Source organism: Peromyscus eremicus, chromosome 3, assembly GCF_949786415.1.
Source record: "Peromyscus eremicus chromosome 3, PerEre_H2_v1, whole genome shotgun sequence".
NCBI classification, from domain to species: Eukaryota; Metazoa; Chordata; class Mammalia; order Rodentia; family Cricetidae; genus Peromyscus; species Peromyscus eremicus.
Genome location: NC_081418.1, coordinates 59853446 through 59879556, shown reverse-complemented (window position 1 = coordinate 59879556; position 26111 = coordinate 59853446). Strand labels below are relative to the sequence as shown.

At 47.8% G+C, this 26111-nt stretch overlaps 1 protein-coding gene across 8 annotated transcripts in view; it reads left to right on the top strand.

The window, feature by feature from the left end:
• Prkag2 (protein kinase AMP-activated non-catalytic subunit gamma 2) overlaps window positions 1–26111 on the top strand; it is a 270128-nt gene that overhangs the window by 195572 nt on the left and 48445 nt on the right. For 7 of the 8 annotated variants that reach the window (XM_059257744.1, XM_059257745.1, XM_059257747.1 and 4 more), the window contains one exon: window positions 15888–15957. The exons of the other annotated variant lie outside the window; for it this stretch is intronic. In XM_059257744.1, the coding sequence (XP_059113727.1) occupies window positions 15888–15957 (70 nt within the window). The remainder of the gene's footprint in view (window positions 1–15887; window positions 15958–26111) is intronic. 8 annotated transcript variants of the gene reach the window in all.

Below are 26111 nucleotides of genomic sequence, written 5' to 3'. Positions count from 1 at the left end.
CTTCTTTATTTTTAAAGTAAATAAACTATATTGTTTTATGGGGGTTGGCCCATTAAGTGGCTTTCATGGTCCATGAGTAGGTCACACTTTATAGTTTTAAAGCCAGGCTTTGATTCCTTACTGCCTAGTTTCTCATGTTCCCGTTAAAGTCGAGGAGGCCATATTGTAGTCATCAGGCACACTTTCTTTCCTTTCGTTCTTTCTGTTTATTTATTTATTGTGTGTGCATGCAGACCCTAATCTAATCTCCCCACAGATTTTCTGAGAATACTCCTCTCAGCCACTGGCTGCCTGCCTGTGGTCTCAAGGCATGGTCACCTCCAGGGCTTCTTGTCTGCCACAACCAGATCTGAAGCATCTCCTCCCTTTTACCCCCTTCAGAATCCACCCAGGGCCAGTGATAACGGCTCAGCAGTAAAGGCTCTTGCCACCAAGATGACTTGAGTTCACACCCCAGAATCCACATGGTGAAGGGAGAGAACTGCCTCCTGAAAGCTGTCCACTTGCATGCATGCCCCATGCATACCCACACGTGTGCGTACACACATGCACACACACACACACCAAAAAAAATTAATTAATTAATTTTTTAAAGCTACCTCAATACAACTCTGAAGGAAATCCCATTCCAGAAAGTTCCTCAGCATCTACACCATCTCTGTAGGTGGAGCTTCTTATATTTCAACTTCTTGGTGATGTTTAGTTCAACATATGAGGCTCTCTGGCTTCCAGACTTTGAATGTTGTCTCCACCTGTCCCCGACCTCCAGCAGGTGTGGCTTGTCTCTGACATAGCACCCAGTATCAACCAGTATCACCCAGTATGGTTTGAACTGTAGGGCAACAGAATTTGCCTCAAACAGGCTCCAAGGATAAAGTCATTATTTTCTCATGTCTGCAGGTCCCTGGGTAGCATAGGCAGGCTCCAGGCAAAGCGAGACACGGGCCTGCTCAGTGACATCCTCCAGGACCCAGGTCCTCTCTCAGGTATGGCTTCATTTGAAGGCACCTGGCCCCCAGTAGCTCTCAGATGCGTGCCTTTCTGTGACATGAAGGGATGATGGACAGAGACACTTAATGTGGAGCTGACTCTCATTAACAGCCTCCCTTGTAGGTCAGGACAGCTCCAGAGAGACTGGAACCAGTGTAACTCATATGTGGAAATGATGTGAACCCCAGCATTCTGAAAGGGAAGTAGTGTAGTTGGTTTTTTGTTTTTTACTCTTTGGGGGCCCACCACTCAGCTCCCAAATAAGTACACAGAGTCTTATTCTTTCTTATAAATGCCTGGCCTTAGCTTGGCTTATTTCTAGCCAGCTTTTCTTAACTTAAATTATCCCATCTACCTTTTGTCTCTGGGCTTTTACCTTTCTCTATTCTATATACCTTTCTTTCCTTCTTACTCTGTGGCTGACTGGGTGACTGGGTGGCTGGCCCCTGGTGTCCTTCTCTCCCTCTCCTTTTCTTGCTCCTCCCTCTTCTCTCTTCCTTATTTATTCTCTCTGCCTGGCAGCCCCACCTGTCCCTCTCTCCTGCCTCACTATTGGCTATTCAGCTCTTTATTAGACCAATTAGGTGTTTTAGACAGGCAAAATAACACAGCTTTATAGAGTTAAACAAATGCAACATAAAAGAATGCAACACATCTTTGCATCATTAAACAAATATTTCATAGCATAAATGAATGTAACACATCTTAAAATAATATTCCACAACAAAGTAAAAGAGAATGGATGCTAGGTAGGCAGCAACAAAATCCTCTGCAACAGAGCAGTGTGCATCCAGACGGGGCCATAGCCTAGTACAGTGTGCACACCACCCTTGTACAGTACACTGTGCTAATTAATACATAGAAGTGAGTTTAAAATAGGAAAAACATTTTCTTTTGTGTTCTGTATTACATATAATATAATACATATAGTATACTTTGTATATTATCTTAATGAAGGCACAAATACTATGCTGTGTTCTAATCTGAATAAATATGTATACACACATAGGATTTATAAATTTATCCAGTTAGCAAGGGACTATAAACTAAAGACTTAAAGGTAGAAGGCACTGACGTGATTTCTCATGTAAGAAAACCCAAAGGCTCTGTAAAACAAACACTTTTCAAAGGAAGAACAGAACTCCTGTAATTCCAGTGCTTGGGAGACAGAGGCAAGAGGATCATGAGCATGAGGCTAGCCTGGGCTGTATAGCAAGACCTTGTGTCAGGAAAAGACAGGAAGGGAGGGAGAGAGAGAGAGAAGATAGGAAAAGAGAGGAAGAGAGGGCTCAGCAGTTAAGAGCACTTGTTACCCTTGCAGAGGACCCACATTTGAGTCCCAATAGCCACATGGTAGCCCACAAGTGTAACTACAGTTCAAGGAGGGTCCAGCACCTTCTTCTAGCTTCTATGGGCACTGCGTGTACACAGTGCCTAGACAAAATGGTGCATACAGGCAAAGCACCCATACATATGAAATAAAAAAATTAGATTTTTTTTAAATAATTTTTTTAATTTTATGTGCATTGGTGTTTTTGCCTACATGTATGTCTGTGTGAAGGTGCCAGATCCTATGGAACCAGAGTTATAGACAGTTGTGAGCTGTCATGTGGGTGCTGGGAACTGAACTCAGGGCCTCTGGATGAGCAGCCAGTGCTCTTAATCTCTGAGCCATCTCTCTAGCCCCCAAAGTTAAACTTTTTTAAAAAGAGGAGAAGAGGCATAGAAGAAGAAAGGAGGAGAAGGGGAGAAAAAAAGGGGAGACGAACTCAAGAGTTGGGAAGGTCCTTGATCCTTGAGTCCAAGGTGCGGCCAAGAGCTACAGTTTTCAGACAGGGCGGTTAGGGTAAAAGCATAGATTCCGATGAGTGAACGAAGCAGAGTGCACAGAAATAGATCCCCCTTCGGGTCAACTGATTTTAGATCAAGGCAGCAGATCACCTCGATGGGAGAGTAAAATGTTTCCAGCAACCATGTATCATCATGTGTCACAAGAAACTGAATCAAAACAGGTCACAGATGAATAGAAAAGTCAAAGGTAAGATTTCTAAGAGGCAGGGACAGGGACACATAGGTGAGGAAGGCCAGGGCCAGGGCGCCTTGCTCCTTTGTGTTTGGAGAGTGTCCTAAGCTTTCAGAATATGCACTGTGTATAGCTCAGAGTGCCCAGCTCTCTGGAGGATACTGATCCATACAGCCCACTGATCCAGATATATGAAAGCAAACAGCACCAGCCGAGAGGAGGAGGCTCATGACCTGTGGCCAGATGCGGCACTTTGCATCTACAGGCTTCTCCCGTCCTTCGCCTTTGCAAACAGAGGCACCGGATGTGCCGGTGCACAAAGACGCCCCGAGGAAAGAAGGGAAAGCCAGCTCTCGATTTACCCATCGCTGTGGCAAATGCCGCCCAAGGCAGCGTGAGGATGGAAGGGTTTGTCTTGGCTTCCAGTTGGAGGGTGCGGCCCATAGCGACGGGAAGTCACAGTGGCAGGAACATGAGGTCACAGTTCATCTGTCATCAAGTAGAGGTCAATGACTGCTGGTGCTCAGCTCACTTTTGATACAGCTTGGCATCTCAGCCTTGGGACTGTGCCGCCCACATTTGGGGTGGATATCCCAATCCGTTTACCCAATCTAGCAACTTCCTCACAGATGTGCCCAGAGGTTTGTCTCCTGGGCGATTCTAGATTCTCTCAAGTTGACAATATTAATTATCATAAATGGAAAAAAGGAAACAGTGTCAGTCCATCAAGAAAGAAGCTTCCTTCTTCAGTGACCCACAGTGGGCGGGGCCCTCCCATATCAATTATTTAACCAGGAAAATGCCCCCACAGACCTACCTATCGGCCATCTAATGAGGCATCTTCTCAGTTGAGGTTTCTCTTCCCAGACCACTCTAGCTTCTGTCAAGTTGACCAAAAACTATCCAGTAGGTGTGGAACACCCACAGCCTGGAAGATGCTAAGTCCTGGTAGTGCTGTGGTTAATAAGGAAAACAGTCTTCTCCTCCCAGAACTTAAGTCTTCATGCAGTTATACACCACAGTGCCCAGCTCTAAATGTGTTCTTTTTAAACTTGGGGGTTGGGGAGATGCCTTAGTTGGTAAAGTGTTTGCTACACACGCGTGGGGACCTGAGTTCAATTCCCAGCATTCATGGAAAAAGCGGGGCACAGTGGCACATGACTGTAACTATTGCTTAAGAAAGAGAGACAGGAGCATGCCTGGAGCTTACCGGAGAGCTGGTCTGGCGAAATTGAGCTCCAGGTTTAATAAAAGGTTCTCTATCAAAAACTAAGATAGACAGTGAAAGAGGAAGACATCCACTGTTGACCTCTGACTTCCACACACATACACAGGCACACACACACACACACACACACACACACACACACACACACACACAAACTTAAACAGTGGCCTGAACCACATATTTATCACTCATGGTTTCTGTGGGCCATGCTCCAAGGGTAGTTCAACAGTGGCCTCTGCCTCAAGGTCTCTCATAAAGGAGGCCCCAGGAAGTCAGCCAGCACTAGCCCTCATCTGGAGGAGGCTCGAATCCATCCCCAAGCTCCTGTGACTGGTGGCTGTTCCCTGCAGAATGCTGTATGAGAGCCTTGGTCCCTGCCACATAGGCCCCTCCAACATGTCAGCCTAACCGTAACCCTAACTCATCAACACCAACCAGCAAGAGAGAGGAGGTCCTGGGAAGACAGACGCCACATCTTATAGACAGCTCTTCCTCATGGAGGCAATGCTCTGTCATCATCGCCATGTTCTCCTAGTTAGAGGCAAGATGTAGATACAGCCTGTGCTCAAGGACAGCAAAGTACACAGACTTCTGAATCCTAGGACGTGAGGCTGGGTTACTGGGGGACATGTCAGAGCCTGTCTGCCACACTAACAGCTCGGTTAGTCAGTAAGAAGAACAGAAAAGTCCAATAGTTTAGGCAAGCATACACTCATTTCACTAAAGAAGATGTGGGAATGGCCAGTAAACACATGAGAAGATATCACTAGGGTTCAGTCCCTGTGTGAGGTGGGTGTGGTGGAACACTTGTAATCCTAGCACCTGGGAGGTAGAAGCAGGAGGATCAGAAGTTCTTGGTCATCCTTGCTACATAAAAAGTTTGAGGCCAGTCTGGGCTACACGAGACCCTGTCTCTAAGCAAATAAATGTATAAATATATACAATTAAAGAAATACACATTGAAATTACAATATGGTAAAAAAAAAAAAAAATTAAAGACCTGGGTGGTCAAGATGGCTTACTGCCAATCCTGATGACCTTCCATCCTCAGAACCCACATGGCAGAAGGAGATAACAAATTCCCACAAATTGTCTACTATGGTGCATCTCCATCTGCACCACAACAAATCCATACCCACACCGTCACTACCGCCCTTAAACACTAGAGGTTATAAATAAAGGTGGCAGAAGTCCCTGGGCTTTGGCGGGTGGGGTGGAGACCTCATCCAGCCCCTGGCTTTTCAGTTTGGGTAGTATGTTTGCATTGAATCACTTTGTGTGGAACGAAGTAAAATAAATGGGGAAATATTCTTTCTCATTCAATTTTATAACCTTTCACCAGTTTATGGCCAGAGCTTCCACAAATGATGGGATTAGAAAGGGTTAAATATTAACAAAAGTTTGTTCTGGAAAGGGTTGACAAGCAAGTCAGTTGTTGGGACAAGGAGTAGAAAAGAGTGGGAAGAGGGGTTCTGGTGAAGATACGTTATTCTGTGTGTTGTTTTATAGCAGCACAGCACTTCAAAGTGTGACATCGTGATGCATTTGGAATTGAAAAGGTCATTGGTGACCAATACAGTCTCATTCACAAAGTTATCGTTCTCTTAAGGCCTGCTACCTAGTAGGATGAGAGCATTTAGTTCCAGGTTAGTCAGGCTTTTAATCCTAGCACTCGGGAAGCAGAAACATGTGGATCTCTTGAGTTCAAGGCCAGCCTGGTCTACAAGTTTAGACTTGTTTTTCAAAGACAAGAAGAGATAAATTGTATTCCAAACTTTGATTAATGGGCTTCTCAGAACCAGATCTGAAGCATAACAAGCTCCTCCTGCTGGCCCTGTGGGGTCAGGGAGGGTCCCAATTCAGGTCTTTTCTGCCAGTTTCTAATCATACCAGCGTATGTTCAAAGAAACAGTTATTTTTTTTTTGGGGGGGGGGTTCGAGACAGGGTTTCTCTGTGTAGCTTTGCGCCTTTCCTGGAACTCACTCTGTAGCCCAGGTTGGCCTCGAACTCACAGAGATCTGCCTGCCTCTGCCTCCCGAGTGCTGGGATTAAAGGTGTGTGTCACCACCTCCTGGCAAAGAACTGGTATCTTATTATTAACCACTGTGCTTCCTTCCCGTCCCGCAGCAGATATCAAAATAAGCATTCAGAGTGAATGGGCATCTGCAGAATCTTAGCAGTGTCTTCCTTTGGGGAACTTAGAAGGCAGTTCAGTCCAGGGAATCCAGATGAAAAGGCCTTGTTAGGTTAACCCTTTTTCTCCACCCTTTATTTTACTACACTTCCCTGGAAGTGGGCTTTCAGTTGACTCGAACTGTGGGGACTGGTTGCCAGTCTCTCCCAAAAGACACTGAAAAATAAATTCTCTTTGGAGGACACATAAATTAAGGCTAGAGAGGAAATAACTTTGATAGCAATTGACTTTCAAAAGTACCAAAGTGAACAAAACCCTCCCCTCAAGTTAATCGGTCCAAAGGCATCACTGTTGAGTGTGTTTTCTGCACCTCTTCTGGTAACCAGTTGTTTACACATGAGGGGAAGGAAGGAAGGAAGATCTCTGTGTGGGGGACCAAACAAAGCTCTCAGGCTGGACAGCACCACCCACCGCCTCCAATTCCAGGGGTGGGGACCTGTGGGTGAAAACTGTGTGCTGTTGTTATTTCTCATCACTCAAGGGCAAGTAATTCTGATCATTTCTAAGTAGGAAGAGGGTCCAAGGGAAGCCTGAGCAAGTGGAATGAAATAACCTCTAAATCCATTACTGGCCTCACAATCCAACTTTATCTGCTGAGTTTTCATCCATTCGCTGACAAGGAACAGCTCACTCTTATGTGTCAGACACAAGCCGTACAAACATGAGTCAGCCTTGCTCTTCAATGAGCTTACAGGACTTAGGGGAAGCACAAAAGTAATAAGTCCCAACCCAAGGTGTTCGTGCCCTACAGGACAGAAGTATGTTGACATACACACATACGTACAATTAAAATGTAATTTTTTTAAATGCAATAAAGAGAAAAACTTTTAGGTTTTATATATCTGGAATTAAAGAAACTATATATGTAAACGTGATAATTTCATACAGAATAGAATTCTTAAATATTGCATTGGAAATTAAAGCACTCAATTATGGGTAAATAAAACAAAATGATCAGAAAGAAGCAACTGATCAGACAATGTGTGAAGAAGAGAAATATCTCAGTTACTGTTCTATTGCTCTGAAGAAACACCATGGCCAAGGTAACTCTTATAAGGAAGCATTTATTGGGGCCTTCCTTGCAGTTTCGGAAGGCAAGTCCATGATTATCAGGGCAGGAAGCAGTCAGGCATGGTGCTGGAGCAGTAGCTGAGAGCTTTACATCCTGATCTGCAGGCAGAGAGAGAGAGAGAGACTAGACTATTGTGGGCTTTTGAAACCTAAATGCCCACCCCCAGGGACATAGCCCCTCCAACAAGGTCACATCTAATCCAACACCTTTGAATCCTTTCCAAACAGTTCCATTAACCGGGGACCAACCATTCAAACGTATGAGCCTATGAGGGCCATTCTCATTCAGACCACCACAGGAAGAGGGAAGGGGGAAGATCCGAAGAGGCTCCCTGGTAAAGGCAGGTCTTAAAGGACCCAGCAATGGGGAAGGAGAACAGATCTACACTGTCATTACTGCCCTGCCTGAGCACATGGCCTACTCCAGGAACAAGCAGGAGTGTCCAGCCTCGACACTGAATCAGAGGCCATCATCTACCAACACAGAGGCAGGCAGATCCCTGTGAGTCCAAGGCCAGCCTGCTCTACATATCAAGTCCAGGCCAGCCAGGGCTGCATATTGAGCCCCTGCCTCAAAACAAGAACAACCAATCTCATACTGTTTTAAGTAAGATTGGTATTTGATGTTGGGCAACATTCACAGCTGCAGGAGCTGGTGCAGCCCAGGCTAGCTCCAGGCTGGCACTGTGCACAGAAATGTGAGGCAGCTGTTTAGAGAAGTCAGGAGGGAGAGAGGAGCAAGTGGTGTCTGGACCCCAGAGAGGATGCCCTGGCAGCCAGAGTCGCTCGGAGACAGTTGGAGATGATTTGTGACTTTGGTTCAGTGCACTAAATTATTGAGGAGCTCCTTTTCCTGTATTTATGGTCGATTTATTTCTTGCAGTAGCTATTTAAGGTCTCTTTGTTTTTTAAGGCAGAGCAACCTCACAGGACCTCGATGCATTAGGGGGTGCTTTTTTGGTAGTCATTTTATGATTATGCATCTGGAGTGAAGCTTTTCCTTCTGAGAATTATTCAGAATACTATATTTTGCGGTACCCAGGCACAATTATGTAAGATCGATCTTAATAATTCAGCACTTTTCACCAACCAGGACACCACGTTTGTAATGGCTCCATCTTTTGCAGGCATCCCTTTAGTAAAACCCAACTCAAAGCAGAATGTCCACCACACTGGAGCCCTGGAGCCTCAGATTGGCTGCAGAGGCCAAAGGTGTACAGGTAGAAAGGTCCCCTGTGGTCACACAGAATAGGACTAGCAAGGGAAACCCAATGCCTCTCTGTCACCGGAAGAACCATCAGTTCCCCCGGGAGCACTGGCTTCCCATCGGCTGTCAGGAAATTTGAAGTGCAGGGTTGTCTGGTTTTTCTAATTCCAAGTGGCCTGACAGACTGCAATGGATGGTGTTATGAGCATACACTCTTCTTTCCTGCCCTGGGTTTCCCTGCCTGTTCAGAGCAGCTAAAATTAAGTCTGGCAAAAAGTCTGCTGAAACTTTAAGAAAACATTGCCATAGAAGGACAACTGAGGACCACCAACTTTAAATCATTTCTGCCCATGAATTGGCCATCTTTGGACCCTGTAGACATTCATGTGGGTGTCTAAGAGCTTTGAAGGCCCTTGACTTCTTAGAAAGGACTGTGTGATGGAACAATATTTCATCTGTCTTTTCCAACTCGTCTGTGGCTGTTGTCTGAGAAACATTTTTTTCTTGCCAAGTAAAAACCCATGGATGTAAATTTGACTTCACCGGCTTATTACATAGAAATACTTACATTTCAGGCTACTGCTGTGTATCCACTGTCAAGGGAGTAACAGGAGCATGAGCTAGCTAATTGCAGTTTCCATTCTGTTAGTTGGGGACCACTTTGTAGGGAACACAAACCCTGCCTGTTTCCTGTCCATGTCTGTCTTCCAAGAAGCAGCTCATCAGAATGACAGGCGACATTGATGGGGCCCCTAACCCTTAAGAACCAGTCAGGGGGGACTGAAGAGATGGCTCAGCAGTTAAGAGGGCTTACTGCTCTTCCAAAGGACCCTGGTTCAGTTCCCAGCACACACAGGGTGACTGACACCTTCCTTAAGTCCACTTCTGGGAAATCCAGAGCCCTCTTCTGGCCCCTGCAGGCACTGGGGTGCATTCACAGTGCACATACACATTTTTAGGCAAATCACATAAAATAAAAATAATCTTTAAAAAATGTTTTTAAAAAATGATATTGCCAATAGAATATGACCCAGCAACTCCATTCCTGGGCATTTAACCCCCAAAATGAAAATGCATGACCACACAGACATATGAACATGAATGTTCCTAACAGCAAAAAGGTGGGAACTACCTAAATTAAATACTCACCCGCTGAGGAATGGACTAAATGTGATATATCTGCACAGGAGAATACTATTCAATGATAAAAGAAAAGCCATTATGGAAAGCAGTGACAGAAGACCCATCATGTGTGACCCCATGTGTATGAAACACCTAGTGTGGGAACCAGCGGAGCCAAGGAGATTAGCCTGAGGTGGAGGTGAGCGGTCAGCGGCTGATGAGACAGGGAACGCAGTTTCTCTCTGGGATGGTGAAAAGGTTGCATACTTTGTCATATGACTCAGAAAATCACTGCAGTAAGTGGGCGAGCTGGTTTTTCCAATAAATGCATTTTTTTATCCCAGTTGTCATTTCTTCTGAAGACGTGGCTTGGCTCCTGGGGTGAGGGCAGTGTGACATCTTAAGCAGGATGTGGACACTGACACAGGCAAGATTCAGAACAGGTCCATCACCCTCAAGGCCCCTCAGGTTGACCTTTTATAAAAGTCATGGCCACTTCTGTCCACTCCTGCCCTTTGACCCCTGGCATCCACTAATTTGTACTCAGTTTCTATAATTGTGTTGTCTCAGAGTGTTACAAGAATACAATATATTATCTTTAGAAATGGCTTTTATTTGACTCGATGTAATTCCCAGGAGACTTGTCAAAGATTTACTTGAGGTAAGGTCTCGCCATGTAACTCTGGCTGGCATGGCTCTCATTGTATAGACCAGGCTGGCCTCGAACTCATAGAGATCCACCTATCTCTGCCTCCTGAGTGCTGAGATCAAAGGTGTGCACCACCATGACGAGTTCATCCAACATATAATCAATTGACTTTTGGTTTCAAGACAGGGTTTCTCTGTGTAACAGTCCTGACTGTCCTGGAACTCACTCTGTAGACTAGGCTGGCCTCGAACTCACAGAGATCTGCCTGCCTCTGCCTTCCAAGTGCTGGGAGATTAAAGATGCTTACCATTACCACCTAGCTGGTTGACTTTTTTTTTTTTTTTTTTTTTTTTTTTTTTTTTTTTTTTGGTTTTTCGAGACAGGGTTTCTAGGGTTTCTCTGTGTAGTTTTGCGCCTTTCCTGGAACTCACTTGGTAGCCCAGGCTGGCCTCGAACTTACAGAGATCCGCCTGGCTCTGCCTCCCGAGTGCTGGGATTAAAGGCGCGCCACCACCGCCCGGCTGGTTGACCTTTTGAAGCTGCAGCACAATGCTCCGTGGAATAGATGGTTTGCTCTGTGTGTGTGTGTGTGTGTGTGTGTGTGTGTGTGTGTGTGTGTGTGGTGTTTTTGGTTTGGTTTTTGGTTTTTTCAAGACAGGGTTTCTCTGTGAAACAGTCCTGGCTGTCCTGGAACTCACTTTGTAGCCCAGGCTGGCCTCAAACTCACAGATCCGCCTGCCTCTGCCTCCTGAGTGCTGGGATTAAAGGCGTGCGCCACCACCGGCCGGCTCATTTGCTGTGTTTTAACCAATCATCCTTTAAATGGCACCTGTAATTGCCCGTTGAGGCTTTTAGAAGGGCAGCTGCTAGGAACATCCAGGTACAGCTTTTCTGTGTACAGCTTTTGTTGCCCTGGAATAAACATTCCAGAAAACAACTGATGTTGTAGCTGTGCGTAGATCCATAGGAAACTGCCAAGGTGTTTTTGGATCACCCTTTTCATTCTGGTTTCTTTTTCAGATTTATTTTTAATTATGTGCATGTGAGTGTAGGTCTTGGTGTGTGCCCATGAGCGCAGGTGCCCTCAGAGGCCAGGGCGGTCAGATCCCCTGGAGCTGGAGTCATAGGCCATCGTGAGCTGCCTGATGTCTGTGCAGGGAACTGAACTCAGGTCCTCTGGAAAAGAGCAGCCGGAGTTCTCAACTGCTAAGCCATCTCTCCAGCTCCTCCCTCTCCTTTTATCCAGGCCAGCAATGTAGAAGTGCTTCTGTCGAGTGCCATCCTTGCTAGCGTTTGACCCTGTCACAGTCTGGACGTTAGCCATTCTCATGGGTGTGTGCTGACATCTGGTACACTGACTGACATCGCCCTGAAGCTGATGGGGGTGACCCTTTCTCATGTGCACTACACCCCAGCCCCTTCCTGGGGAACTGTCTCTTCATTCATTTTGCCCATGTCCTGACCAGATGCTCCCTAGGTTTTCAGCATTCTTTTTATATTCAAGACACTAGTCATTTGTTGACTATGTGGCTTGCAAATATTTTCTCCTACTTTGTAAATCTAATTTATCCATTTTTTCCCTTTTATGGAAAACTGTTTTTGATGTGAGTCTCTTTGCCTAATCCTAGGGCCTAAGGTTTTCTCAAATTTTTTTTTTCTAAAAGGTTCACATTTCATTTTGTCTCTGACCCAGTGGAGCCCATTGTTGGATAAGATGTGAGATTCGCATTGGGATGGTTCGGGTTGTTGGTTTGTTTGTTCGGCCGTTGGATGACCAATGTTCCACTGGTGGTTAGCAGTGCTGCCTCAGGCATTACCAAAGCTTGGCTTAACGGATTTGTTTGGGTGCATTTCATATAGTTGATTACTATATCGGTTTCTCTGCTGATATCACATAGTCCTAATTACTACAGCCGTACTGTGAGCTTTTTTAAAAGATGTGTTTTGTTTTGTTTTGTTTTTTGAGACAGGGTCTTTTTTTGTTTGTTTGTTTGTTTTTCGAGACAGGGTTTCTCTGTGTAGCTTTCAAGACTGTCCTGGAACTCGCTTTGCAGACCAGGCTGGCCTCAAACTCACAGAGATCCGCCTGCCTCTGCCTCCAGAGTGCTGGGATTAAAGGCATGTGCCACCATATCCAGCCTGTTTTTATTGTTTGTTTGTTTGTTTGTTTGTTTTTAATTTATGTGCATTATATGTCTCTTTGTGGGTTTGAGCAACGTGAGTGTAGTTGCCCCAGAGGCCACTGGAGCTGGAGTTGCAGACAGATTAACCCCCCTGATGAGGGTGCCTGCCGGGGACTTAACTGTGAGTCTCTCTGCAAGAGAGTAGTGGGCCCTCAGCCACTGAACCCTCTCTCCAGCCCTTACCGTAAGCTTTACTGTGGGAAAGGTGACTCCTCCCACTTCATTCTAGGTTATTTCAGGTATTACAAAGCTGTATCTTCCCATGTGAGTTTTTTAAAAATCAACTTATCTGTGACTACAAAACAGAGTTCCTGGGATTTTGACAGGAACTGAAAGAAACCCAAAGAAGGCCTATAACAAAATTGCTAAATGGTCTTATTAATAAAGAACCCGGAGCCAGACAGTGGGGTGAAAATTGAGAGATCAGAATAGAACAAGCCAGCCACAAGTTCTTACTGCTAGGAAATCCTCAGCCCAACAAAGAGCTACTTCCTGTATACTCACGCCTATATACCTCTCTGTACCCTGCTATCTTACTTCTCTCTCTGCCCAGCTACATCACTTCCTCTTTCTGCCCAGGTCTATCACTTCCTGTCTGTCTGTACAGACCTCCAGACCTCTATGGTTAACTAGTGCTGGGATTAAAGGCATGTGCCACCATGCCTGGCTCTGTTCCCAGTGTGGCCTTGAACTCATAGAGATCTGCATGGATCTCTGCCTCCCGAATGCTAGGATTAAAGGCATGTGCTACTACTGCCTGACCTCTATGTTTAATATAGTGGCTGGCTTTTCCCTCTGAGCCCCAGGAAACTTTATTTGTTAGAGCACAAATAAAATATCACCACAATGACCTTGGAAGATAACTGAATTTTTTATGTTGAGTCTTCCAGCCCCTGAGTGTGGGATGCACCGCATTGATTACTCTGTGTAGTTGGGTTTTTTACTCTTAGGGGGCCCACCACTCAGCTCCCAACTAAATACACAGAAACGTAATCTTACTTACGAATGTCCGGCCTTAACTTTGCTTGTTTCTAGCCAGCTTTTCTAACTTATATTATCCCGTTTCTTGTTAACTATATTTTGCCTTTGGGCTTTTTACCTTCCTTTACTCTATATATCTTCCTTCTTACCCATGGCGGGCTGTATGGCTGGGTGGCTGGCCCCTGGTGTCCTCCTCTCCTTCTCCTTTTCTGGCTCCTCCTCCTTCTCTCTTCTCCAGAGCTTGGATTTCTCCTATTTATTCTCTCTGCCTGACAGCCTTGCCTGTCCCTCTCTCCTGCCTTGCTATTGGCTGTTCAGTTCTTTATTAGACCAATCAGGTGTTTTAGACAGGCAAAGTAACACAGCTTCACAGAGTTAAACAAATGCAACATAAAAGAATGCAACACCTCTTTGCAGCATTAAACACATATTCCACAGCATAAACGAATGTAACACATCTTAAATTAATATGCCACAATATCTCTTCTCATTGATCTTCCCTCATTGATTACCACCTCACCCACACTGTGCAGTTTTTAGAATATAAACTGTGTATGTGGTTTCCTGCATTTATTTTACATACATTCTTTGCAGAGATTGTAAACAGTATTTATTTTTATTATACCATGCAGTGTGTTGATCCTACGATCTCGCTGGTCTTCCTAGTTGTAGTTTGGTTTGCTGGCAGTCTTTGGGATTTTGTAGGTGGATAGCCTGTCATTTGAATTGTTTCATTTCTTTCTTCCCAAGTAGTATGTCCTCTTTAATATTTTTAACTTATTCTTTGACAACTTCATACATGCATACAACATTTTTTTTTTTTTTTGGTTTTTCGAGACAGGGTTTCTCTGTGTAGCTTTGCGCCTTTCCTGGAACTCACTTGGTAGCCCAGGCTGGCCTTGAACTCATAGAGATCCGCCTGCCTCTGCCTCCCGAGTGCTGGGATTAAAGGCGTGCGCCACCACCGCCCGGCAATACAACATATTTTTAAAAGAATGTTTTCTATTTAGCCTGCGTGTATATGTGTGTATGTACCACCCGTATGCAGTGCCTACAGAAGCCAGAAAGAGTACCAGATCTCCTGGAACTGGAGTTTCTGTTGTGTGGGTGCTGGGGACAGCTCTGCTAAATCAGCAAGTGCTCCTAACCACTGAGCTACCTCCCCAGACCCAACACAGAATGAATTTTGATCATATTTCACCCCCTTCCCCTCCATCTCTTCCCTCATCCCCCGCCTCACATTCGCCTCCCAACCTCAGGCTCTCTTTTCCAATCTGCCCTTTACCTCTTTCTTGTGCTTGGTTGAGTGAGAACTGTGAAACTGCTTGCTCGTGAACTTAGAAGGGTTCGGTTTTTATGACAAAGTGCATATTTTTATCACAAAACATCTTATAACTTTTTTTTTGAAAGGGGACATTTTAGATTTAGTTACTGACCCATCTAAGGTGACTAAAAAAGTCTCTACTTCCTGCTTCTGTGCTTGTAAGAATGACAAGTTCCCGCCGCCCGCCGTGGTCGGTGGCCCCGCAGGTGCTGGCCATTGCGGCCTCGGGCCCCTCCCTGCCGGCGCTGCCCCTCCCCGCGGCAGGAGGCTGCCAGCCTCGCCGCCTGCCAACCCGAGTTGGCGATAGGGAAGTCTCAGATACCCAAGTCCAGGGTGACGGGCGTGCCTGGGGCCAGATTTAAATTGTGTGAACTTTTGGCAGCAAGCGGCGGCGGTGAGAAAAGAGCGAGCTGTGAGCGGAGGAAGCCAGTTTAGAGATCCGCCGCGGGGGGTGGGGAGGGGCTGGAGAGCGCGCGAAAGCGGCGGCGAAGCGCGGCCCCGCGGGCGGCCTCTCCTTTTATGGGAGTGGTACGCCGCCGGCGCGGGGCCCCGAGAGGGAAGCGCGCCTCCGCCGAGGGTGCGGCGGGTGCCCACGGGCCCACACCTGCGCGAGGACGCGCGTGCCCGCCGGCGCGCGCGGCGGACGAAGCGCTGGGACCGCCGCTCCCCCTGCCCACGCTTGCTCGCGGGCCGTACCAAAGGCGCGGGGGGAGCGGAGCGTGCCATCGCGGCCCACCTGCGGCTGCGGGGCCTGGGCGGGGACGCGCTCCTCCCTGGCCTGCCGCGCGCTCCCGCCGCCGCCGCCGCCGCGCGCGTCCGCCGCCGCCGCCGCTGCAGGCCCCTCCTCCCGGGGCGAGAGAAGCCGGACCGCCGCGGCCCATGCTGATCCGTGTCCTCCTCCTCCTCCCCCTCAGGCGGCGCTGGCGGCGGACCCGGGACCCGCGGAAGCCGGCATGCTGGAGAAGCTGGAGTTCCAGGAGGAAGGTGAGTGCGCGACCCGCACCCTGCGCTGCCGGCGGCGGGCACCGGGACTGCAGCCCGGGTGCGGGGTAAGCACCGGGCTCCCGGAATGCAGCCCGGTTCCTGGGGACGCAGCCCCGGTCTGGGAGAAGCACCCAGCCCCAGGGACGCAGCCGGGTTCCCGGGGACACTGCCTGACTGCGGGGATGCAGCTCTGTTCTCCGGGTTGCAGCCGGGTTCCGGGGATGGAGCCCGGTTCCCGAGAACACAGGCTCGCTGCGAGGATGCAGTCTGGCACCGGGGAATGCAGCTCCGCTCCAAGGGACGCAGCCTCGCTCCCGCAAACGCAGCCGGGTTCCGGGGGACGCAGCCCCTCTCCCGGGAGCGGCCGCCCGCGCGCTCTGAGGGACGGCCCTTTTGTCCTCGGCACCAGAACTCGAGGGAGAACCAGGTGTCATGCAGCCCTAATTGTGCATGTCACCGCACACTCCGAGGACACCCCGGAATCACACGGACAGCTCATGCCTTCAAATAATAAACCGGTTCCCTTATCTGTATTTGTGGAAATACCTCTAGTAGGGTGTGTCTCTCCCCCACCCCCCAATCGGTAAAGTTAAAACGGCAAAACCGAAGTGGCTGATTGAACTGGTTTGAGTCCCGGCGACCCCCTCACACTTGGCCGTCCTGTCTCCTCTCCAGTCGCCTGGTTTTTCTTCTTCCTGCCCTATTTTCTAATTGTATCTTCTTACAGGTAAATAGCCTGGATCTTATTTTGAGGCTGCTAACATTTAAACGGGGTAGGCGAAAATGAACTTTATATAAGATGCATGACCATTTGGAGACTATAAAAGGCCTTATGCAGTCTCGTGTACTTCCATGATTTATTTAGCGGCTGCTCTTTTTTTTTTTCCAAGAGTACTGACAGAATGAAGGGCCTGGAACAAAGAGTGTGCCGTGTGGATGCCGTCCCTTGTGCCAACTTTACTTTAATACCCCTGTTCATTTATGTTCAGGCAATTACTTAAATAAGCATGCACAACCAGCTGGGGAGTACTACCCTGATAGCATTAGGCCGGTGCCTGTTGTAGCTTCTCTGTAGCACTTCACAAATACATTGGCCTAAAGATAACGTGTTCATAGAAATGTCTTCATTATTAACAAATGGTGCGTTTCACAATTTTCCTGGGCTTCGTTTGTGTTTTGTCCTATCAGAAGATAAGCCTGTGTCTTCACTGGGACGCACCTCCTTGTCCCTTGGTGTTAGTATATTGCACAGCAGGTAGTGACCACTGACTGCAGGGTTTATGGTGTGAGATACCGACTCATTGCAGATTAAAGTGAGACCTCGCAGAGTGGAGCCATATGTGGGATAGCCTAGACTCGTATTCGTATCTCAGCTCCATCTCTTCCTTGGCTGTCAGGTGCCCAGACGAGTGGTGTGAGTTCTCTTTGCCTTAGTTTCTTCCTGTATAGAATGGGGCTGATGTCCCAATGCTGTGAGGGTTAAATGAGACCGTCCGCACAATGCAGACAAACCCATAGTCAGTGCTTTGTCACTTTTACTAAGTGCCATTCGCCATGTGCCAGATCCAGACTTTTAAAGACACACGGGGATTCTGCTTAGCACAGGTTTCGTAGCTTTTCTTTCTTTTTTTTTTTTTAATTTTATTTTATGTGCATTGGTGTGAGGTTGTTGGATCCCTTGGAACTGGAGTTACAGACAGTTGTGAGCTGCCATGCAGGTACTGAGAGTTGAACCCAGGTCCTCTGGAAGAGCAGTCGGTGCTCTTAACCGCTGAGCCATCTCTCCGGCTCCTGGTGGCTTTCCTTTTTCCTTGAGATTTATGTCATGCGCACTTGTCAACGTTAGCTGTGCACTCTTCCACCTCGGGATTGCCCCTGCCTCTGTCATGAATGTGCAGTATGAAAGCTGAGCATGTACAAGGAAAAAGAGTGCCCCCTTTTCACCCATCTATTTTTATCTCTGTTGCCATCAATTAAGCACCCTGAATCCCACAAATAACCCTGTCAAATGTTTCTAGATTTTTTAAGAAGGCAGAATGTTAAATAATTACTTGGAAGCTGTCAAGCTGAGCTAGAAGAGGGAATAGTCCCGAACACTGCTTTGTTTCCCTAGAACTTTGAATTGGTCGTTTACCTGGAATTCTGGAAAGCTGCTTTTTTTGAAGGGGAGAAGGAAGTTGCAACAGTATGACATCACACCTATAAGTATCCTGGGAACCGATGGTGGCTGTCCACAGAGTAGGTCGGAATTGAGTATGTCCCGTGTTCATCTTTTAGCCTCCTTGTTACCCAGTTAATATTCTTAATTACCATTGGCTTTTGGAGGCATGGCCTAGAGATGATACATTTGTTGTACATGGAAGTACATGATAACTTGTCGTGTTGTACCCAAGCTGTTTTTCTACTTCCTAATAAATCTCAACTCTGTTCCAGTTGTCAGAAGCCATTCAAGGGTATTAATGAAGCTAAGAGGAAAGACGAGGTAGAAGTGAGACCTACACTGTGTGGTTGGGTCATTGTTAACCTGAATCATGATACTACCACCACAACACTGATTAGGGAGATGCTCCCGCTCACTGCTCTCATTTCTCTACGTCAGCGTAGACTTGGATCTTCTCAGTGCCTTTCTGTGCGGAAGAATCTCCTGAGACCTTTTTAAGAGGCAGTCATCCCTGGCCCCCCAATCCTGCAGGTCCAGGATGGGGCCTGCATGCTTCCTGCTGCCCAGCCCTGGTGGGCCTCCTCTCTGCTGCTTCATAGGCTTCCCTTTAAAGAGTGAGGCCCCAGGTCATGGGTCAACAGATGCAGCAAAGGGCCTGGCCTTGTGGGTCTCAGGCTTTGTCATAGCTGCCCAGCTTGCCCTTGTTGCAAGAAAGCAGCCCAAGGCCGCACACAGTGGGCAAGGCTAGTTTCCAAGAAAAGTGATTTATAAAATGGGCCAGATTGGGCTCCTAGACATAGCACAATAAGCCCTGCTCCCTGTGCCCCTCAGCATGTCTGTCGCCCTTTCTGCCTCCCGGCAATCTTACTACGGCTTCAAGGTGTACCCCAAATCACATCTTTTCTCTGAGGCTGTCCCCCTATGTGCTTTTCCCTGTCTCCACATTCTCCGCTTCTGCTGGTGTGTACCGCTAAGATCTCAGTGGCCACCTTAAATGTCTGTATTTACTTCATGATGTTGGGAGGATCTAGCGGTCTAATTTGCACAAAGCCATGAGAACAGAACCTCTCCAGAGCCTTCGCTTTATGTGTTTGCTTTTTGAATTTCTTAAACTCTGGGACCAGTCATATCTTTTTAGCACTTGTGTTTATCTATCTGAACTGCCTTGAGTTTATTTCTTGGCTGGGTCTGAGCACCCAAGCACAGGCTTGGCTGCTTTAGAGGTCATCTCCCTGTAGCTGCATTCCTGGTCATTCAGCCTGCTGGAACCCTGGCACTCTTCATCAGCTGGACACCTCTTTTAGGCTTTAGCTCCATCCTTGGCTTCCGGCCTGTCGTCCCCCCAAGGCTGGGGACCTCCAGAGGTTCAGGTTTAAGGTGGCTTGCTGCTGTGGCCTTCTCATCTTCCTTGCTGATTGGCTTCTCTTCACTTGTCATGCTCTGTCCCATCTGTACCCTGGGTTCCATCCTGCCCTCGTGGTTCTTCACCGAGCAGTTTCCAGACCGCACTCACACACAGTCTCGCCGTGGGGAGCCTGGCCATCTGAGTCTAGAGTGATCAAAATAAGATCTGAGGAGACAGCGATAGCTGAGTCAGTAGCGTATCTGCTGCTCAACTGTGGGGTCCTGGTTTCCTCCCTGTGGCTGTGACAAACCCCAAGACCTAAAGCAGCTTGGAGAAGAAGGGTTTATTTCGTCTTACAGCCTATAGATCACCATGAAGGAAAGTCAGGGCAGGAGCCTGGAGGCAGGAACTGAATCAGAGGCTATGGAACAATATTACTTACTGGCTTGCTTTCCTTGGCTCACTCAGCCTGCTTTTTTGTATCACTCAGGACCACTTGCCCAGGGGTGGTACCACCCACAGTAGGCTGGCCCTCCCACATCAATCATTAATCGTGAAAATGCCTCACAGACTTGCCTCCAGGCCAAGAAGATAGAAATATTTTCTCAATTAAGGTTCCCTCTTCCCAGGTACCTCTATCTGGTGTCAAGTGGATAAACCAAACAGCCAACATGAGGCCCTAAACTCAATCCTCAGCATCCATATATAAAGCTGGGCATGGTAGTGCAGGCCTATAATCCTGCACACCGGGGAAGTGAAGCTAGGCGGATCCCTGGAGCTTGCTGGCCCGCTAGACTAGCTCAGCAGCCACCTCTGGCCTTCACCCACACGTGACACCTGAACACTTAAGTGCATGGACACAAGAAAGAAAGGGGGCTTACTTGGTATGGAGGATGAGCATCATTTTCCAGTCAAATATCAGAGTTGAGGCCCTGTCGTGGAAAGGAACGGCTGCCTTGCCTTGGATAATCCACAGAGCCTCCTGAGTGTGACTGCAGTATTGTTATCATTATGAACAGTCTCTGCCAAACTTGGGCCTGGCATTTGGAGACCACTTGCTTGCTTTCCTTTCCTGCTTGGAAGTCAGACTCCAGAGCATCCAAATGACCAGTGTACAAAAAAACAAAAACGCCGGGCGGTGGTGGCACATGCCTTTAATCCCAGCACTCGGGAGGCAGAGGCAGGCGGATCTCTGTGAGTTCGAGGCCAGCCTGGGCTACCAAGTGAGTTCCAGGAAAGGCACAAAGCTACACAGAGAAACCTTGTCTCAAACAAACAAACAAACAAACAAACAAACAAAAAACAAACAAATTATAGCCAGCAATAACCCAGCGTTGCCGCCTCTGGAGGTACTGTTCTGAAGTGAGCGAAGATGGGTTCTCTATAGAGACAGCACACCGTGGACACACAGCAGTGTATGGTGTTTCACAGGGTTGCCGTGCACGAACAGGTCCACAGTTTCCGCGTGGGATTAAACTTTATGAGGATAGGAAATTAAGGGGAAAATATAAATGGCTCCAGTTGGCTTTGCGAGGAGGGAGTAACCTATGAAACTGTCCCTTCTCACTGGGCTTTCGGAGCTTTTTAGAGCAAGGCGTGGCCGTGGCCGTCTGCCTGCAGGTTTGTTGCCTGTGACTCCCGGGAGGGGTGCTGACCTCTGGTGGTAGACATGTCAAGTGACAGGTTCAGAAGGTCTGGCGCTCTCTGAACTCTCTTGATGTGTTTGTAGGCAAGGGGATGTATTGATTCTTGACCACAAGAATAATTAAGATTATATGAAATACCTGTGTTGAAATTTTTCCTGCCTAGCTCTCCCTGCATTTTAACATGTTGCCACATGTTTTAGTACAACTGCTTGTTCTAATACAGCTTGATGGTATCTTAGACTTAAGAAGGTACACTAGTTGTCTAGTAGACGATGCTTTGGAGGGAGTTTGCCCCCCGCCCCAGAAGTTTCTGGGATGAAATTTGGGTTCCTGTGTAATATGAAAAAGTGATGGATCTTTAAGAGAGATGCCCCAGTGAAGTGATGAAGCCTCCAGGACACACTCTCAGGAGGTATAGATTGGTTCTTCCAAGGGCAGGCTGTGAAGGATCAAGCTAGCCCCACAACTCTGTGTCTTCCTCTCTGGCCATGAGAGCCCGCCCCCTCTTGTCCCAGCTGCCATGTGATGTGCCCCCCCCTCCCGCCGCCGCCGCCCCGTTACGACAGAGCCAGTAGGGTACGTAGCAGTCATGGACACCATGCTCTTTAGCTTTCCCACCAAATCAGGAGCCAAATAAATAGCTGTACTTTGCCCAGAACGTGGGATTCTGCTCTAGTAGCACAAAGCAGACTAAGACAGACAGACAGGAAAAGGTTGTGTTGCCTGGAAAGGAAAGATTCCTGACCAGTTTAAACAAACAGGAAAATGCATAGGGATGTTTGGACATTGGAAAGTGGGACTCATCATCAGGCTTTGCAAGTGTCCGGAACCAACTAGAAAGTCTTCAAGAACCAAGGTCGCACCTTGGTCATTTCCCTAGGGTCACGTGAGCGTCCCTGCAGAAGACTGCCTGCCTACCCTGTGGGCCCCATCACGGTCCAGCTGGCACCCCACCAGCCCACTCGCTGGAGTCCAGGCCTCCGGTTTGGCCATCGTGGCTTCCAGCGTCACCGTCAGGTACAGAGAGGGACGATGTTGATTGTACGGCAGCACCGGCGTCACTGGAAAAGTTGGAAGCACTTTTATCGTTCTTTTCTCCTAGATCTCTAATATGTATGTATTGTGGCACTATGCCAAGTCTCAAGATGAGCTCCAGGCAAATAGCATTACCGCCCCCATCTCATAGAGGAGGAAACTGAGCCGCGAAGAGGTGAAATGTCCTAAGATGGCATGCCCTGCCCAGTGAAAGTACCACGTTCCAGACACATGGTACTCACCTAGAGTCAAGTCCATGTTGGAGATCAAAGTGAGGTCATCTTCTCTCCAGAAAGCCCTCTCAACCATGGTCACCTGTTCATTCTATCCTGCATCCACACTTGCCAAGGTTAGCGGAAATTTCTCTTTCTCAGCATCCAGTGGGTAGCAGTCAGCCCTCATCCCCCTCCTGACCTGTACTCTACACAGCTGCCCTCTGCCCTCTTCTCAAAGCTCACCCTTAATTTCTGTGACACAGCTGGAAAGGTGGCTTGGTCCTTGGCGGGCTCCTCACCATGGCTGACTGTTGATTCTCGGGGTTTTTTTTTCTCTTTTGCAGCGAATGTAACATGTGTGACTCACAGCTCCATGCAGTCACCCTTCCTTCCCAGGTGTTCTTGTGGCGCCATCTGAGCCCACTTACCTAAGAGAGTGCCCACCCCCTGGCTCTGCCCAGCGTGCTGCCCAGCATTTGATTTCATTACCAAGAAACCTTAGTGTCTGAGGATGGCCAGGACACCTCCCCAGTCAGGCCTCTGTCCTGCGCAGGTGCCTAGCTGTCAAGACCAGTCATGATCCCCGTGCTTGATCCCTGTAGTCTGGTCTTCTCGCCTTCCTCATCTCTTCCTCCTCCTCCCTCCCTCCCTCCCTCTCTTTCTGTCTTTCTGTCTTGTGGAGGAAAAGGTTTATCTTACACTTCCCAGGTCACATGCCCTCACTGAGTGGAGTCAGGGAAGGAAGCTGAAGGCAGAAGCAGAGGCCGTAGAGGAATGGCCTTGCTCCTCGTGGGTTGCTCAGCCTGCATTTTTATACAGGATCACCTGCCCAGGGTTAGTATGGTCCAGAGTGGGCTGGGCCCTCCACATCAAACACTAATTGAGGAAATGTTCCACAGACTTGCCCATAGGCCAGTCTGATGGTGGCATTGTCTCAACTGAAGGTTCCCTCTTCCCACATGACCCAATTTGTGTCAAGTTGACAAACCAAACCAAACCCTAACTAGCACACCTTTTTTCTTCCTCTCTTTCTCCCCACCCCTCTCCTTATTCCGCCAGCATGGTTTGATGAAGGGCACTTCCTCCTCTTGTTTGAAGAGAATGATGTTTTTCCCAGCTGTGTCACCCACAACCTCTTAGGGTTGCTTTCTAAGCACCGCCTCTCTGTTCCTGCTAGCCCAGCCCTCTTCATCCTTCTCTGAACTACAAGTTGATCTCTGCAGCTTGCTCTGCCCGCTCCAGTCCTGCCTGTAAACTTTCCGTGACCACCCTTTGCCCATCCGTGGGGTCCCCTCCTGCTTCCTACCTTCTCTCTTCCCCCGTGCATCATCCCTCCAGCCTTTCCAGCCTTCTTTGAGGTCCTTTGCCATGTGCACACACACACACACACACACACACACACACACACACACACACACGCATGTGCGCATGCTTGCACACCCACTCCACCAGACCTTCTGTCTTCCTGCGGGCTATTGCTCTCTCTGGATGGTTCATCTTCCCTCTCCTCTTGCTAAGCCCTGCACACTTAACCTAATCCTTAAAATGACCGTAAGAGGCAGATAGCCCTATCAGTTCCATTTCAGAGGAAGAAAGAAAAGTGGTAACAGACTTGCAAGTCTGAGCCCCAGACAGGACTTCATGGAGTATCTCTGCACCCCCATGATCCTCGAGTGCATTAAGGGAAAATGAGGTCATGTGCATTTCTTTGTTGTTAAATCTCAGGCTCCAAGAATCAAGGCAGAAGCTTGCCTTTGCAGGTCTTGGCGGTGCTGTGCCGGTTAAGACTTCGTTTTCTCTAAATATTTGTTACATTGATTTGGAACGTTAGCACTCGCCCCTAGGCTTGGGGTACTTCAGGTGCTTGATTCTTATGAAAACGAGGTGTTTGTGTTGGAGGCACTGTAGGTGTGGGGAGATCTGACTTTGATAATGATGAATAAAGTAGAAAAGTAGAGGAGAGCAGAAGGTACCGAGTCGCTCTGAGGAGAGGACGAGTCTTCACCCATCTGTGCAGTCCAAGCATGCTCTGTCCAGTGTTGGACAAGTCAGAGGCGCTCAGGCAGACAGCACATGCCGCTAGTTGCGGAGTCTGTGTATAAAGGAGGGTCTTCCAGATCTTTCCTTTGTGGGAATGAGGTGTGTTCTGTTAAGGGTAGAGAAAGGGATCTGATTTGTCTTTGATAATGCAGAAGAAAGTAATGGGGGAGGGAGCTAATTTGGGGTCTATTGGGCTGGATTGTAGTTGCGTATCAGACTGTTGAGTGAGCTGCTTTCTTCTGTCCCACTTGAGCTATTTCCTGTGTATCTAACGTCATATCACTAAAGTGTCATTCATGCCAAGCACGCCCGTTTAGTTTCTGGCTTATACTTTGATCATTTATAAATAAGCTGCTAATAAGAAGTTGCTGCATAAACCATGTGGCATATTCTCTTTGAAATGGCATAGCATGCAGGAGGCTCTGGGTCTGATCCCCAGCACTGCATAAAACAGGCAAGGTGGTGCATGCCTGTAATCTCAGCTCAGACCGTGGAGGCAGGAGAGTCAGGGAGTTCAAGGTCACCCTCAGCTATGTGGTGTGTCCCGGTTAGTCAGCCTGAGCATCTCAGAAAGGAGAAAGGAAAGAGGAGGAGGAGGTGGAGGAAACATGGCTGCCACCATTGTAGGATTTTTACCTGTCCATTGTGACCACCTCAGGATGCGTGTGTACACACTCAAATGTCCTGGCTGTGTGGCCTTTGGGACCTTAAGCAAAGTACTTAACAGGTACTTTGGTAAGCAAAGTACTCACAGGTAACTTGGACATAACAGCACCTAGCTTCTATGATTATATGTGCAATGAGTAACGTTACCATAGCATTTACTAAAGTGCCCAGGATGTAGTCCAGTTTCCATAAACAGTTGTAAGCGGAAGTTTCTCTCCCGCCCACCAGTTCCCAAATACCTGGCAGCCGCTTCCCAACTAATTGACTCAGAGGCTTAATATTACTTATAAATGCTCAGCTGGTAACTCAGGCTTGTTACTAACTAGCGCATACACTTAAATTAACCCATTATTCTGATCTGTGTTTAGCCACGTGGCTTGGCTAAAGCTTTTCTCAGTGTGGCATTCTCATCTTGATTCCTCTGCATCTGCCAGCAACTCCTGACTCCGCCCTTTCTCTTCCCAGAATTCTCCTAGTCTGCTCACCCTGCCTGGCTACTGGCCAGTCAGCGCTTTATTAAACCAATTCGAGTGACAAATCTTTAGTGTATACAAGAGCATTATCCCACAGCAGACAGTAGCTGTGGTGAGTACCCTAAAGAGGGTTTTTTTTAGCTCACTAAGCAAAATGTTGAAGCAGCTCTCAGGTCTGGGTCCCTTTATCTCTGCTGTCAGCCCTGCCTGTGCCTGGTGGACGTCCGTGGCTACTGCCAGATATGGTGAGCACTATTGTGTTTACCTTCTGTGCTCAGAATGCCCTGCAGGATGATGATGTGATGATGTTGTCATCCCCAAATAAAGAGCCACATGTGGTAGCTCACACCTGTAATCCCAGCACTCAGAGATGGAGCCAGTAGGAGTCCCACAAGTTCAAAGCTAGCCTGAGCTACACAGTGAGTTTCAGGCAGCTTGGGTGAGAGGAGACCCTGTCTCAAAGAAGAAGAAATGATAATAGTTCAGGCTTAAGCCTGATATTACGGTCAAATACAGTGGTGTTGTCTCCCATTTCCTGGCATACAAGTTGTAAAATCCTGGGTCTTCAAAGTG